General features: G+C 33.8%; 2 protein-coding genes across 3 annotated transcripts; both read right to left on the bottom strand.

Annotated features, from left to right (window-relative positions):
• Positions 1–1,436: 1,436 nt before the first annotated feature.
• On the bottom strand, positions 1,437–4,555 carry LOC101203716 (hypothetical protein). The gene is made up of 4 exons (XM_004139108.3): positions 4,216–4,555; positions 3,817–4,023; positions 3,288–3,728; positions 1,437–2,791 (listed from the first exon to the last, which is right to left on the bottom strand). Exons 1-4 carry the CDS (start codon positions 4,423–4,425, stop codon positions 1,676–1,678), a joined length of 1,974 nt encoding a protein of 657 aa, XP_004139156.2. The 5' UTR covers positions 4,426–4,555; the 3' UTR covers positions 1,437–1,675.
• A 6,699-nt stretch (positions 4,556–11,254) lies between these two features.
• LOC101207721 lies at positions 11,255–16,548 on the bottom strand. Of its 2 annotated transcripts, XM_031890165.1 has the most exons (7): positions 16,289–16,517; positions 15,980–16,214; positions 15,194–15,247; positions 15,007–15,087; positions 13,058–13,127; positions 12,878–12,966; positions 11,255–11,617 (listed from the first exon to the last, which is right to left on the bottom strand). In XM_031890165.1, exons 2-7 carry the CDS (start codon positions 16,154–16,156, stop codon positions 11,483–11,485), a joined length of 606 nt encoding a protein of 201 aa, XP_031746025.1. In that variant the 5' UTR covers positions 16,157–16,214; positions 16,289–16,517; the 3' UTR covers positions 11,255–11,482. The 2 variants fall into 2 exon arrangements, with proteins under 2 accessions (XP_031746025.1, XP_011660198.1); XM_011661896.2 differs by having other exon boundaries at positions 15,980–16,548.
• Positions 16,549–17,671: the final 1,123 nt, after the last annotated feature.

Here is a 17,671-nt window from a genome sequence, read left to right as displayed (position 1 = left end):
CTAATAAAAATAGCTATAATAACGATCATTTATGCATGTCATGACTCGTCCATTCTAACAAAACTTAAATTGGAGTATTTAAATGTTCCCTTGGGTAAAGTTTAAGTATACGATGGAATAATGAGCATTAAAATAAGATATGTTATTTTTTAGAAAATTAAAGAGTGTTTCAATTCAATATTTGAAATTTGACCACTTCTTTTCTAAATGGTTGTCATTGGGCGCTAACAATTCCCAAACTCAAACTTAGCTTTCGAAGTTCAATCACACATGAAGGTTTATGGTGCATTTGGATTGCCTATAAAACAAAATATTTTTTTAAGAATACATTTTTTAAAAAACCTTTTTTTATAAAATGAGTTTAAAATCCAAACACGCAGTGTTTGATTTGATATATTTATAAATGTTTATATGCAAAATTATGTTTGGTTTGTCCTATACTAATAATGTTTATACTTAGATCAAATTACCATAAAAGACTATTAAACATTATGAACTAATTCCATAAAGATACACATTTTCAACCATTTTTTCAAAAATATATTTTAAAATTAATTTCAAGAACTTGAAATTATTAATATTTTTAATTACTTGAAACAAAACATTCATTTTACCTTTTTATTAATTTTTTTGAATAATTAGAGTTTGGAAGCACAAATATCTTCAAATGTGAATACATAACCATAAAAAAATAATTGATTTCCAACGAAAAAATATAAATAACAATAATTTTTCCAAGACTGTAATATCAACTAGACAATAAGGTGTGCAATTTGATCATGTTCCTCATTCCATCTTCGTTTCATAAACTAAATGATCATGTTCTTCATTGACGTCCTAATGATTTCTTTTACAGATATTAAGGGAAAATAAAATTGACTGAGAAAGGAACATTTGCAAATTTCTATATTTAAATGTATATGAACACACATTGAAAAAATATTCAAAATATTTAAAAATAAAACAAAAAAAATAACAGAGTAAAAATAGATATTTGGAAGAAATTCCTAGTTAAACACCAAATAAACATTTATTCTAAAATTTGATTGCATGTGTTTTCTCTAAAATAATTTATTTCATTATCTCATTTTTAAAAAAATCAATATCAAACACATCAATTTATCTTAAAATGAATTATTTTAAAAATTAAACACTTCAAAAATCAATTCAAACACACCCTTAGAGATTAACCCATTTTTAAAGACTTCAACCACTCCCCATATTTTTTGCTCTGGATTTTTTTCTTCAATGAAAGAGGTGGTTTTCATAAAAAAAAAAAAAAAAAAATTAAAAAGATTTTTTACACTTTTTTTTGCACTTTTGATTATCCAATCAAACAATACGAAAATTTTCAAGCATGATTTTAATTGGCTAAAAGAGCTTTCCATCCCCTAATGTCATCCCAAACTCAGTTCTAACACTGTAGATAAATACAATTATTAAAATGTGGTTTTCTATTAAAAAAAATAGATAATCTACAATTAGTGAAAACAAGAGTCAATCTTATTTGTGTATGCATAAATGAAATTACCATTCAGCCTAGTCATACACATAAACCTACTCAAAGCTGCATCAAACTGTTCCTTAGTAGATGAAACCAATTTAAGTTCAGATACAATCATGGCCCCTCATTCAAGCAAGATTCAAGAGTTACATACCTTTGATAATGAGTGATCTATTGTCTCTGTTTTTTCTTCTTAGAACCACCAGAAAGAGCAGCTTTTATCTTCGTCCACTCTGCTACCGACTGAGAATTTCTCATAAACGGGCAAGTGTCGCCACTTATTTCATCAAATGAACCTTCTTGCTGTGGAAAATTACTCTCAGTAATTTGGGTTGGACAGGTCTCACACTCTTGCACTGCTTGTGGTTCATTCTGCTTGACATCATTACAGCCAATTTCGCCTTTTCCAATAACAAATGCAGTAGACTCATCTTTAGCTATACATTCACTGTCTTGCTTTCTCGGAGCATTAGTTTCGCTCCAAGCAGAAAAATTAGCATTGATATCACCGGATTCCCCTTGCACCTGGTTCTCAGAAGTACTATTTGGTAAAATTTGAGTAATACTGAAGGAGGTGAATTCCTCACTGACCAATTGCGTCCATGAGGATTTTTTCCGCCATGAAGAACCTCTGCCTTTATTCAAGGTGACATTTGGAACTGTACATTGGGCGTCTTGGAAGCTCTCCACAGATTCCATTTCTTCTGATTTGCTTTTTGATATTGGGTCAGCCCCAACGTCAGTATTTATGTTAGGAGTTGAATGAGCTAGATTCAGATCAGCAGAAGCAGCTTTCTCTTGATCAGCAGAAGCAGCTTTCTCTTGATCAGCTGAAAGAACCAAAGGCAGCACGTCTGTAATGCTGAAAGGAACATTGATCTTCCCTGATTGAATTTCATCTATTTCGCTTCCTAAAACTGCAGTGCTTGCAAGGTTACTATTTCTGTTAGGAGTTGAATGAGCTATATTAAGATCATCTGCTTCTGCTTTCTCTTCATTTGCTGAAGGAACTGAAGACAGAATGTCTGAGATGCAAAATGAAACATTACTCTTATCCCGAATAAGTGTTTTCCATGAAGATTTCTGAGACCGTAAAGATTGAACTGGTGGACCTCGATCAGGAGCTTGAGGTCTTGAGGATCTAGCTGGATCATATGATGGATCTGTGCCCCTATTGCTGGTAAAGATGCTGGGTACAGATTCATTACCATCAAATTCCTCACTAATAAAAGATTTCCTTTTCTTGCTTTGAACTCTGCAATTATTTTTCTGGTCCCTGACAGCATCCTGAAATGGTTCGCTTTCATAAGTATACCTCAACTCAAAGTTGAAGATAATAAATTCTAATTAAATGTAAGAATCCAAAACACTGCAACAAACCCTTGGAATGAACATTGCCTTCTTAAGTATTTCCTCCACCCTAAATAAATAAAAAGGCCCTTATAGTAACCATTTTATTCGTAGTTGTGGTTTTCGGTTTTTGAAAATTGAGCCCCTTCTTTCAATTTTGTATTATGGTTCTCATCTTTCTTGAGTAAAAGTAACATTCTTAGCTAAATTCAAAAAACAAAAACAAATTTTTAAAAACTAGTCTTTTTATTCTTCAAAACTTGGCTTGGTTTTGATAAACAAACGTAGAAAATAGATAATAAAGCAAGAAATTTTGGAGTAGAATGAGTTTTTATAGGCTTAATTCTCAATAATTAAAAAATAAAAACCAAATAGTTACCAAAATAGAGCCTAAAAGAAAAGCAATGGTGGAGATGGTGGCATGATTCTTAACCTTACTGTTCCCATGAGCTTTGAAGATTTTATTTCCCCTGTTCAATGCCATAGTTTTGGAATTGCAGTTACTAGCCATCACATTAAGCACAAGGTTGTCTTCGTCACTGTCCACTTTATTATCTTCAAGTAGTTGATTATCAGTCGACGTCGTGGAGTTGTGTTTATCATTGAGTGCCATGGAATCGTTACAATTAGATTGAGAAGCTTCTTTCCTCTCAAAGAGCTTGCTCAACACTGCATTCATCATCTTGATTTCATCTTCATCCATTCCACCATTCTCAGCATTCAAATCTCTTGTTTTTGTGTACTTAGAATTGCCAATGGGAGAAGAAGCATTATGCTCTTCACAGTCACAGAAATGCACAGGAAAAGGAGGCACCTCAACATGTGGAAAGTCATATTTGTGGGTCCCTGTTCCACTAATTGGCAAAGGCTTCACCTGTAAACAAAATTTCATGCTTAAGAATTCAATGAACAACCATTAATTGCATCAGCCCAAAATGAAAACTCAATAAGCAAAGAACAACCTCTCCTAAGCTTGGAAAGAAAATATTAATGTGCTCCGACTTGGTGACATGCTCAGTAGATTCTGGAGCAACAAGCTCCATGTCTGCACCAACATTATTATCCCTAATTTGAGCATCTTCCTCCCACTCCCGATTCAAACGAGCAAGATAATTTTCCTTGGCTTTCTCAAGCCTTAACTTTCCTCCTTTCCAAGCACATCCATTGTACTGTGTATAAGAATATCAAACTTTTCAGCAGCTAAACTAGGAACAAGCCGTTCAATTCATGAAGAGGTACGAACAGTACCTCAATCGAACTAACATTAGGTTAAAGTCGCGGCCAAAAAACGGATATGAGCACATGAAGAAAAGGTAATCTATACAATGAGTTTGGCAATGGAATCGAGGAGAAAAACTTACAGTGCTGAAAAGCTTGGAGAGGGAAGATTGGGAGGACGGAAAGAAGTCGACATAAGCGAAGCTGCGAGATTTGGTACGAACGAAATCGACGGCCTCCACCACACCGCCGACGCTGTGAAAAACCTTTCGGAGATCGTCTTCGGTCATGGCGGCACCCAGCCCCCCGACGTAAATTCTCATATTTTCCGAGGCACTTTGCCCTTTTTCCATGGATTTTCTTCTTCTTCTTCGAAGCGCTTGAAGCTGCAGGCTTCCAGCAGTTGCCCAAATGCACTTCGCTCACAAAAGTTTGGTTAAGTTGTCGGGGCTTTAAGCCCAGTTGAGAGAAAGTGATAAATCTCAAAGAGAAAATAGTGAGAATGGAAAAATAATCCACTAAGAAATTGAAAAATATCAAATCCAAACATATTTTGATTTATAGCAAAACTGGTTGAAGTAATATTTTTAAATTTCACTTGAAAAATTGTTTATTGTATTTGGGTAGGTTAAAAGGATGGAATATAACTCAAAATCAAAAATCACAAATACACTCTATTTGCATATCATTCAATTTTATAAAAATATTAAATAAATATTTATTTTCAGATGGATCAACATCCCTATATTTATTCTACAATTTATACCATATTTTTGGATTCGTAGGTTTCAAATCTTTAGTTAATATTTAGTAACATTTTATTATATCATACATAATACACAATTTTCATATTTATCATTCAATATGAAAATCTTTAGTCTTTTGCGACGCTGCGTCGCGGAAGCCTTTCTTTGCAGCATGCCTTGGGGAAATTTTTTCTGTCGTTGACGTGAGCTACGTTGTGGAAAGTATCCCGACATGCCTGCCAACATCGCAGTAACCTTCCCCAATGTAGGTAAGGATTTTCGATGATGTATTGCTACGTTGAAAAAATCTTATTTCTTGTAGTGATAGGAGCGGTACAAAGTCGTTTCTTCAGAGACAAACAGAGCTCACCGAACTACATAGTTGTTCGGTAGACCGTGTTGAGCTATTCAGAGAAACGCACACTGGTAGTAGTGCCAAGTTCATTTCACCAGCAGTAGAGGACACTTTTGTAAGTTAGAAAACTTTATGTTTTGTTATACTTTCAATTCTGTTTTTAAGTCTGATTATCTCTCAAACTTAATTACAAGCTTCTATAGTGCAAAATCAAATTGTAGAACTTCAGTCCCAGCCTGTCCTAGACGGTTCTCAACCATTAACTAAGGACGAGATATGCAAGACAATTTTGGGTAGACAATCGAGCTACTCAAAAGGTCTTGGTTAGGGCCCAAAACTCAAGTTTAGGATTGTCGCTTCATCTTATTCCTCCACTATGTATGACTATCAATCACACATAATAGAGATTAGCGAACTAAAGGCAAGCCTTGAAAACACTAACTGAATGATCAAAGAACAACGCCTGAGGGAGGAAGAGCGAAATCGACAAATGCAGGAGCGAGATTGACTACTGGCGGACCATGCACAACAAATGGAGGAGCGAGATCGACAAATGGCGGACCATGCATGACAAATGGAGGAGATGAAGAAGATGCTCGAGGAGATGAGTCGATCACGGAGAGGTTTGTGATCACTTAGAGTACACACTTTTTAACATTTTATTTGTTTAATTTTGCATATCTAATATTCTAACTATATTTTTATGTAACTTTTAGGTTTGGCATTCGCGTTCGTAACTACAGCGCACTAGAACATTAGCTTTCGAGTTTTTTTTAATGTAGTGTTTTAAATTATTTGTATTTAGCATATTTCATGTATGATTTTGTAATGAATGTAGTTTTATTTTAATCGTTTTACTGCAAATTTTAGTATGTCGGGACTTAGTTAAAATAAATAATAAAAAAGATTTAATAATAAAATAAAAAAAATAAAAAAAATGACAAAATAAATAAAAAAGATTAAAGCCTTGTGCGACGTCACCTCGTGGACACTTTCTGCAATGCCACGCTGCGGAAGCCTTCTGCAATATCAAGCCGCAGAAGCCTTCTGCGACATACTGACTAGTGTGTCGAGGAAAGTTTCCCGATGTTGGCGTCACTTAGTTCACGGAAAGTAGTATCCCCAATGAGCTTTCTGCGACGTTTCTGCCGACGTTGTCCACGACGTCGCAGAAACCTTCTACGACGTGGGTGAGGGTTTTCAGCAACGTGTTGCTGCGACGGGGAAAAGCTTATTTCTTGTAGTGGCTCCCTTATTATATTTGCATGGTTATATGAGTAAAACAGTGTAGGCTGCTGGTTGAGTATGATTCCCAAGTCTGTGAATTAATGAATATGGCATGATGTTGGTGGAAATCCCAGGTAACTCACATGATACTGGTGAGAGCGAATTCCAGGTCTAAACAAAGAGAAAATCTAAGGTCTCAGAGCCAAGTTTGTTGTAAAATGTATCCAGTGTATGGCATTGTAGCGCTTGCTTTGTAAAGTCTGAGTAAGACAATGATGGGACACTAGTTGAGTGTGACACACAAGTCTGTGAATGAATAAATATGGTGGGATGCTGGTGGAAATCCTAGGTAACTTGGATGATACTAGTGAGAGCGAATCCTAAATCTAGGCGAGGGCAGAATCTTATGTCTCAAAATTAAGCTTGTTATGAAATGGTTCGAGCATATGTCATCATTGTGTTTGCTATATGAATATCGAACTGTTGTGGATTATGCGGCTTGTGTTAGTTGTTTGATGCGACGTACTTTATCCATTGTGGTTGATATTATTATCATTGTGGATTATATACGTTTTTCCAAAAAGGTTTTTTTTTAAACATGTTGCTCACTAAGTTTGTTTGACTTATGTTTTAATGTTTTCCCTCTCTAGGTTGTCAAGCATTGAGGTCATGCGAAGGTTGGTTTTGAAGTGTTATAGCCTAGTTAAGGAGAAAGACAGAGTTACTCTATAGTCTTACATAGTGTGCTAGCCATGTCATCTCATAATGCTTTCAAGGAGCCGGTTGGTAATATCACCGCTCCTTAATGCTCAAATCTCAGCTAAGTAGGGAAGAGAGATGTGAGAATCCAGAAGCCAGAGAAAGGAAGCCCTGAATATTGCCTTCAAAATCGAGGTAGTTGGGTGAGCAATGTAAGGAAGAGAAAGAGAAGCTTCACACCTAAGCACTCGCCTCAAGGAAGCAATTGAAATGGCAAAGAAGGGAAATAGCAATAATTAAAGTGGGTATACTAAGTATCAATGTTTAGAGAGCAACATTAGGTGGTGGATGAAGGAATGAAGGTATGTTACGCCTTGGTGGGAAGAAGAAGGATGTGAGAATATCATATTTGATTTATTTTTGCAAAGAAAAGTTATAATTTGTAATTTGTACTTTAGTAAGCTTTAAGCTAATAAAGAGAAGGATTTTTAAGTTATTTTTGCTGTGTAATTTATTGAGTTGTTTCTGCTGTACAAAGATATGAAGGTCTCGAAGGCTCAAGTGGAAGAGCTTCACGAAAAGATGAAAAGAAGAGTTGTTTCGCTTACTAGGTGTTCGGCGTGCTATCTTACATGAGGTATGCATTAAATATCTAAGCGGCACACCCTCTATTTGGTTGTGTGGTGTGACATTTGGGGTGAGACATGACACATATACTACCATGTAGTTAAGTCAAAATGATCTTATAACTAAAACTAAACGATCAAATTCTTAAATCTAAATGATCGAAACATCGATCCTAGTCGATCTTACTGTGCACTTTACACGATCTGTAGTCAACTCTACACAATCTTGTTATTACATGTAAACGATCTCTTAACTAAATCTAAAGGATTTTGTTATTAAATCTGCATGATCTTGTAGTCATTCATCAACTCTAATGTCATACATTCGTAGATATACGTATTACAATGAAAGAAAAAAAATCACCTATTTTCATTCATTGTTCAAATTTTGCTTGCAAGTTGTACTATTGTGCCCTTACGATTACAATTGGAACATCTCAATGAGCTATTAAATTCGCCTTATAGATGAAATTCTTTATTTTCTTGATCTTCTAGCTTGACGTTTAACAATTGGAGGCAATGTTTTCACAACATCATCTTCAAGTCTCCAATCCAAATGAATTCAATCAGGTTGAATTCAACCACTGTATCTTGCTAATATCGTTTCTCTATAATAAAACTCATATACATATAAGAACATCAGTATCTAATTTAAGCATTCATAGAACAGCAAGTGCATGTGCACATAGAATTTTCTCAAAATTCCACACTCGACAGTTACAAGATCCTAAATTTAACTTCACAATGAATTGTTGATTTCCATTACTTTGTATTCAGTGATACTAATTGAATCAACCTAATACATAAGACAAATAAAGGGAAATAAAAAAAAATAGACACAAATAGGCATAGATAAACAAAGATAGCACCTATTTGTATTTATCTGAGACAGACACAAATAGATTTCAATCTCGATATATATAAAATAGACACAAATAGCAATCTATCCATGTCTATCATAGGTCTACAATATTTTCACCCCTCAATTTATGCACCAAAAGCCATAAAGCAAAACTTAAAATGACCACTATTATCCATCTCTAAAGCAATGCATGTACCTATAAAAATTACAAAACATTTCTATCAGCACCAACAAAAGAGAACAGATAGGTTGTGATAGATGCTAATATTTGTCTATCTAGATAGACTATGATATTTGTCTATCTTCATCTATCTGTGAATGAATGTAAATTTGATATAGAAAGTTGATCATATTTGGGTTATATTTAACCAATTTACCAAAGAAGCTTGGAATCAACGTGTATGATTCAACTGCGTCACCTTTTAAGATCTTTACTGTATGTCCTTTTGTCCTCCAACCTTTTTGATAACTTATATTAACTCCAAAATTTGTACGAGCATTATGGATAATCACTTTTGGAATGGAACGATCAGTAGATATGAACATAAAATTATCTAACAAGCAACTGCTAATTACTATTGAAGAAGCTTGCATGTGACAACTTTGAATAGTATTCAGTGAACGGTCAGGGTCAGAAATGTATTTTCATAGCATCCACAACTCGGTCTTCTTATAACGAGATGCCCGAACATACCATTTGCACCATTCTTGCAAACATCTGAATTCAATAGACCTTAAATTTGATACTGTAGTTCTAAACTAAAAGTTGTTCTTTACTACTATTATACAAAAACACTTTGAAAACATTTCTTTACTTTCAAATAAATTTTCTTCATTCAAATCACCATGATAAGAAATCTCTCTTATAACTTCATCATTTGAAACAGAAGAAGAAAAACCTATATTCAACGACATCTCAATATTCTCCCATACACAACTAGAAGAAGACCTTTTCAGAGAATTAACACATACATGAGCAATTAATGGATGTCTACTAGTTGCATCTTTAGCAAAAGCTTAAATCCCAAGCAACATCATTGTGTTTCTTTATTGGCACCACAGTTTGAACGTTGATTTTACCAAAATAGTGTAAAACAGATAATTCTACTAATTCATTCAATTGAATCTCTTTGTACATTATGCCAACCCCAAAGAATTAAAGTTGATTCGGACATCTACCAAAATTCCAGCAACTGAGTAATTCTCATAGACATTGCATCCATTTCATTGACCTCCATAAAAAAACAACCATAAGAATAGACATTGTATTATGTAAAAAAAATACAATTAAGTATTTAATAGCGATAGAAAGAAATAGATAGACATAGATATACATCTATCACTGCAAAACGATCATAGTAAACACAATGCAAGAATAAACAATCGTGCAGTGAAATAATATACATTATACGATCGTGTTGACCATGATAAACGATTGTAAGTTTTGACTACGGTAAATGATTGTATTGAATGAAGTAAAAGATCGTGTTAATATTGGTAAACGATCGTGTTGATAGTGGTAAATGATCGTATAGCTCAATGTAAATGATCGTGAAAAACTTCAAACCATCGATCTTCATGATGAATTGCATAATTTACAATAATATTTAGATATTCTAAACATTTAAAACGAAAACAAAATTTGAAATTCTTACCACAAAAAAAAAACAAAAACGATCTTCATAATAGAATATAAAATTCTTAATTCAATGTAAATGATTGTGAAAAACTTCAAACTAACGATCTTCGTAATGAAATACATAATTCCTACCGTAATACTTAAATCTTTTAAACAATTGAAACAAAAACAAAATTACAATTCTTACCACAAACAAAAATAATAACAATCTTCATAATGAAATTTTATAATCGTCTAAACAATTCATATAAAAACAATATTTAGAATTCTTACCGAAAACAAACTCACTACAATGATCTTGACAGAGGAATATAAACGATCTTGATATTGTCGAAGATGAAAAAGACTAAGAAAAAAAGAAAAATTGTTCAAGAGAGAATATTGTCGAAGAGGAGTAAGAATTTTAAGAGCGAAAATATGTAAAAGTGCACCTGATTAAAAAGAAAGTGAGAAGAGAGAGAATTTAAAAATGTCCTGCAATAATAATGTAAATTTACCTAAATATAATGAATTTTATATATATGTGTGTGTGTGTGAAAAATTGTTGATGAATAGAAAAACTCTTTTAAAAGTATAATCTAATAATAATAATAGTTTACAACCAAAACCAAAGAAAAAAAGAATGGGTGTATTTTAAAAAATATTATTATTATTAAACTAACAGCATATTTGGTATGCATCACAAAACGGTTTTCAAAATTTTACTTTTTATTTAAACACTTCTTGATTAAAAAAATGTTAAAATAAAAACACAAATGCCTAAAAGTACTTGTATCAAGTTTTTCTTAATAGGTTAATTGGTGACGACAGTTGGTTAGTAACAATTGTCGTTCCATCTCGTATCTAAAAATTGATCAACAAACTTTTCAACCTCAAAACAAATACTCTTGACATTAAAGAACGGTGAAGACATATAAATTATTTAAATCCTAATTTCCCACTGCATATTTAAATCCTAATTCCCTGCATATTAACCGTATCGACTATTATAACTCACTTCACGTCACTAAAAGAATGTCCCACCACAATTATGGAGCTCAAGTATGTTAAACATTGGAAGAATCTAAGAAGTTCCCGAACAAATTAAGTTATTAAGTTGCATTACAATTGAATCACCTCAAAGGCCCTAAAATATGGTCTTTGTTCATATAATTTATGATCCTTGAAAGGGTATCCAATAAGACATTCTTGCCAATCAACCGTTGGAGTACAATAACAATTGGTACATATTAATGTTGAGAATTAACCTTTTCTTATTATCTTTCTTTGAGTTCCTGTTCGAATTGAAGCAACTGTTCACGAACAGGCTGCAAAAATCGCTTCAAATCTTGGCAAATCTGAAACTTATCCTCACCCAGAAGATCTTCCTCTTCGCTCAGTCTCACGTCCATCTGCAACGTTTCACAAGTAAAACTTCATGGATCAGAATCACAACTAGCTATTGAAATAAATCCCTTCTACCATAACATATATGTAAAACAATAAGTTAAAAGTATTATTAGAGGATAATTAAAGAAGTCATGTTCAGTAAATCACCATTAATCATTGATGTACTAACCTTCTTCAAAATAAATACATAAATGAAGCAACAACCAATGTCATTCAAAATATTCACTTGCTTTCAGTCGCCTAAACCTCTCTGGAAGACTATTAGTGGTGTTAGACTCAACGAGTTGGAGAGGTACGAGGTGAGGAAGTGAAGACTCCTTGTTTGGTTTGAAGAGTTCGTGAACCCCAACACTAAAATACATAAATTTTATGTCTAGAAAAAACTCTTCATATTGCAGGCCCAGGCATTCACAACTATAGTCCTTGACCCAAATGTCGTCCCTTGTTGTTTATTTAACCTTTTTGAGATGTTGAGCCCTGAGCCCAATTGGGCAGACCAATGATCACTAGGATGTTCACTGAGAAGCTGCTGCTAACCTCCAGCTCTACTATCTTAATCTTGAGCTCTACACCACCTAAGGTGTTTGGTGCATGGGAGCGTTTGCAAAACCAGAAACAAAATCACTTCCCCACCTTCCTCATCGAAAACAAAACCCATTTGAAGATTTCTTGTCTCTGAAAGATTCGATTACCAGGTTATTAGATTAATCAGATAATGTTCATGCTCAAGGCATAGAAACTGGATTCAGTATCAGCCTTGTTGATCCACACGTTGCCTCACCCTAGGTTCATTTGATACGGAGTGAATCAAGGTTCAGCTGAAAGGTAGGTTGATTCGAGGGTACCCTCATCGAGAGAGACTCATACTTAAACGATAGGAAGGGTGAGTTAATAATCAAAGCATACATAGAAAAATGAGAAAGAAATTGCTAGTAGGATTAAAATAGAACTTGGTTCTCTATTCTTTGTGCTCAATATTGAGCTTTCTTTTGTGGGCTGAGTTGTCTTCTCAGCAAGAGCAGATTCAAATAACTATATGGATTGACATTGAAGAACTTATCTACCATATGAGTGAAAAATCAGGGAAAAGGTAATATAGTGTACAGTCCACACCCAAGGCAGCCTAACGCCTGTAAAAATGAGTTTGTTTATATTAATTATTCTTGTTTTCTCCACCGAGTCTCTTGATGATTACCACCCTAGAACCATTAAAAAAATTTGCAGTCCCCAAAATTCAGTAATGAAAACGTAGTACAATGTACCTGCAAGTCATCTAGCTCACCGAATGAGAATTCTGGGACATCTATATGCCCCTTCACGGTCTTCTTCTCCTGTCTTATAGTCCACTCACCTGATATGATTTATTAATTGTGATAGTTCAGTGACTGCATAGACAAAAGGAAAGTGATACTAAATAAATGCAATTAAGCTGACCACCCTACCTTTAATTTTCAATGTCAATTCATAAGTATAACCAACACGTTTCTTGTTACGAACGGTCACTAAAAAAGCCTGCACACATGAATGTAGAATATAAGAGTCTGGGTCATTGATATACTAACCAAAAAGTGTTGGAAAAAATGGTGTCAGTACTTCATTGCAGGCATGAACGATGCATTGTTTTTTACGTCTCATTGTTTAACTGTAAGTTCATTTTTTCATGAAGCAATTTCCAGCTTAGGGAGGAAGGATTTACATTCATTTCTTCTTTTCTAGGAAAGGATAGAAGAAAAAATTGGGGAATCTGCCCGTCATGTGACCAATTGAATATTTAAAATGCTGGTGTTGACATTATTTGTTATCATATTTTCTTATGTCAACATGAGTTAGAACAAGTCTTCAATCAATTGGTCAAATGTTCAAATTTCTTCCACCAAAGGTTGGGTTGTACTAAAGCACATAAAAATATCATTTCTTTCTAGTTTTGTTGAAGGCAGGACATTTTAACGGGTGTAAATACACAATTTTCAACACCAAACATAATCTCCCTCTTTCTTACGACAGTTGCTAACTACGCATTACGCAAAGCTACATAAAGCATTGTTTTAAGACCAATGTCAATGAAGTCACCACCTCCAACCTCCAACAGACCAGCAACCGCTAATAAAACAAGTGTGGTATAGTATCCCAGTAACAAACAGTGCAGCGAGGTCAACCGTAAAAGACCAAAAGACCCAGAAAAAGAGAAAAAACCGTACAATTCAACCCATCTGATGCTTTAAATAAAAAAGCAAACATCTGCAATGTACACGATTTCTTATCCTACAAGATCATCAAAGGATACCATGAAGTGGACACCCTGATTTTTTGTAAGAAACACTAACTAATTTATTAATAGTCGGAAAATGGTTGCAAAAGAAAGAACGGTGATTTTTTTAAAAAAAAGGAAACAAGTTTCTTCATTAATGAAATTGAATGAGACTAATGCTCAAAGTACAAGATAATGAAATTGAATGAGACTAATGCTCAAAGTACAAGCGAGTTGTACAAAAAGTAATGAGCAAAATTCCTATGAATCAGGAGGTGCACCCAAACATCTCAACTAGATTGACAATAACACCCTCATCATTTCCTACAAACTAATCTCAATATAAAATGGTCCAAGGCTAAAACACAGTCATTACAAAGGAGGAACAAAAGTACTAAAATCACAGCCCTAACAAGAGTAACAAAATCCAGGCGAAAACAATACCAAACGGCACAAAATACCTTAAACCGAGCAACCAAATAGAACTTAAAGCAGTAAGAAAGACAGGGTGATATGACATCTTGCTTGCCATAATGGGATTTTATAACTTATCAGAAACTTGTAAAACGGTAGATTCACCCAATTATCATTGAAAATGAAATATCCCAAGGGAATTGCAATTGATTTCCAGTAATGTTTAATAAATAAACAAAGCAGTCTTATTAATTCAAAATCAATGATTCTTCATCAAATTAGGAAAATGAAACGGAAAAAATGAAAGCATCAAACAGATAGAATTATATTAGTTGACTCAATTCCTGAAAGAAACCAAAGAACTTGACAAAAAAAATTCAGTAGGCTCGCCAATTTACAGATTCAAACAGTACAACTATGTCTCAAATTTTAATGTTGCCACATCCGAGGGCATTAAATTTTGGACTGAACAGTCAACTTCTTCATATGGTTTTCCATTTACTACATTGTATTTCAAGATTTGTCAAATCTGTCTAAACAAAAATGAACAAATAATTGAGAGTAAATAATATGGACCCACCAGATTTAATTCAAGAATTACACCACTATAAGCTGGTAAAGATTTGTATGATACATGACACTGCAAATCCCGCCAAAAGTATTCACACTTGAATTTATGGAACAAGCATTATTTGTACGATTAAAATAAAAAGACAACAGGAAACTTACATCCCCAACACATTTTGACACATCTGCTATTTCTGCTTTACCACTGGAGAACTCCAAGGAGGCCACTGACAATAGCAACTCCTACAATAACAGAAAAGAAAGAGAGAACTCTTAGAAAGAGGCAACAGCAGATAGACTGGCATGACAGAAAAAAGTACAATTATATTGCTCCTATTGTGCTACGAACCTTCATTCTATCACTTGCCCATTTATTCAAGTTCTTCTCCTCCCAAGTTCCAGCCTACAAGAATAGTGCAAACCACAGCAATCAGACAAATAGATAACCCTCTAGAAACGAAGATCATCCCAAAAGCCAATCATTTTAGCGGCATTCCATGTATAAGAGAATCTAAGTTGATCGCCACCAAATCGTCACTTCTAATAAGTTATTAGCAGTATATCTCAACATCCAAATTTCCATAGTAAAAGGCACATTCAATGTAATATTTGCCGTGTCATATCTCAAAGTTAGGCAAATTAATCATAAACAAAGTTTGACTACCTCCCTTATTTACAAATTCCAACTTTCTTCCTGATATCGACATCATCCAGGTCAAAGATATTTAACAAACTGTCTCAAAGTTGGAAAATATTAACAGATGAAGGGTCAATCAGGACTAAAACACTATATTAGCAAACATTTTTCTTCATTTTTCCAGCAAACCTCCTTCTTAACAAATAAATAAATATAAATATAAATAAAAATAGCTACATTCCATCCAAATCTTTCTCATTACTTTAACCAATATTCCAAATTCCAGAATTGAAAGTCATTTCAAAACTTTTAGTTGGTAAGAAATTCAAGCCTCCTAACACATAGGAGTGGACTTCAATATCAATTTTTAAACATGATTTAAATTCCTTCAGCCATTAATCCTGCAGAAAATCAAATCATATTATCTCTACTTTAACCAAAAAAAAAAAAAATGCCAATGCAAAGAAAACAACCCAATTAAAAAACCAAAGAAAATACCCGATTCCAGACGGAGCCAAGTGTAGGAGGCTGAGACGCTTGAGAAGCGAGAATGTCATCAGCAGAAAGCTTGCGAGGAACAGGAAGTGGAGCTGCATCTTGGCGCGTTTCCCTAACCCAATAAGTGTAGGACGCACCTTGTTGGGTCTCTGACGAAACAGCTCCTCCATTCTCCATCACGAAGCAAATAAAGAAAAGCTTGTTCCAATCTTCCCGATCACCAAGAATACAATATCTGATTCAAACAAACAAACGCCTGACGCGAAATTTGAATGCTGAAATGGAAAAGGAATGGATCTATGATGAAACCTCTATCAATCTGTTTTCGGAGGAAGCTTCGTGAAGATTATGAATTACAGAGGGAGGAAAGAGGAAGTTTGGTTGATGTTTGTTTGAATAAATGGCAGGAGATTCAACCAGGCTTTTCTCGAACGTTCTGCTCAGCTCGCGGATCTGTGTAATGAATCTATGCTTTTGAGATGATGGCCCATGTGAGCACTATCTTTTGTTTGGTTGTGCAAAATGGCCTTGTTTTAGGGTTTTAAGCCTCTTAAAAGGGCCCAATCTTACAGCTGTAGTAGACGACTCATATGGCTGACTCAAGTTCCCCAGATTCATCAATAATGTTTATGTTTCCTGTTTTTTGTTTTCCTTTATCACGTTTTAAGAAACGCACATCGTTCATAACTGTTTTCGTTTTTTCTTTCTAAATTTTAAAAATCTCAAATTATGCAATAGTTCCTTCCAATTTTATTCTAATTTATATTGATGTGTTTGACAAATTCTCTTTAGACTTGGTTTTCCTCTCAATTCATAGCTAAATAATTTTATTGGTATACATATGTTTTAACATCTTGTAATTGGTATGTTTATATATTGCTAGAATAAACAATTTGCACGTGTCAAACTTTTTTTTCTTTTAAAATTATATATCTATATCTATCTATATATATAACCAAAATAATATTGAATTGAGAAAACAGCCGCTCTCAAGAAATATAATATGGTAATTAAAGAAAATATTAGTTTATTAAACTAATACATTTTCAATAAAGTAATCATAGAGATAGAGAATAAACTTTCAATCTAAAAAATTACCATTGTGATTATCTCACCTAACCTTATTAAATGAGTAACCTTGTTAGGCCTTTTTAAAAAAAAAAAATCAACATTTGAATTTAATAACAGTTTTGTTGTTTTCAGTGAGATTCCTATTAAAAGTGAAATTGCAATCTATAGTTGTCTAGTGGGATGATAAATTTCAAAATATAGTATTGGACCATGACAGATTGTTCTATGAACCAATAACAATAAATGCAAGAGGCACAATTTGAGAATTACCATCAAGACTTCAGGTATAGATTAGTCTACCCAATTATTTATTCTTCATAAGTGCACCATCAATTGAAATTATTAATTAACAATAATTTCATGCATCGATAGAAGCACCAAAAGCCTTGAAATAATATTTCAACCAACCTTCATCGTCTACTTCTTCAGCACTATATGTTCTTGTAAAGATCAAAATTAAAAATGAGTTACTTTAGCAACTTAGAATGTATTATACTTGAATTACACTATATTTATGAAAAAAATGTACTTAATTAGACTATTTTGAATCAAGCATTCGAGAATACTGACAACGTGGCATATGAGGACTCTGGAGTACCCCTAATAGAATTTAAAGCAATC

Source organism: Cucumis sativus, chromosome 1, assembly GCF_000004075.3.
Source record: "Cucumis sativus cultivar 9930 chromosome 1, Cucumber_9930_V3, whole genome shotgun sequence".
NCBI lineage: Eukaryota > Viridiplantae > Streptophyta > Magnoliopsida > Cucurbitales > Cucurbitaceae > Cucumis > Cucumis sativus.
This window is presented reverse-complemented; position numbering and strand designations above follow the sequence as displayed.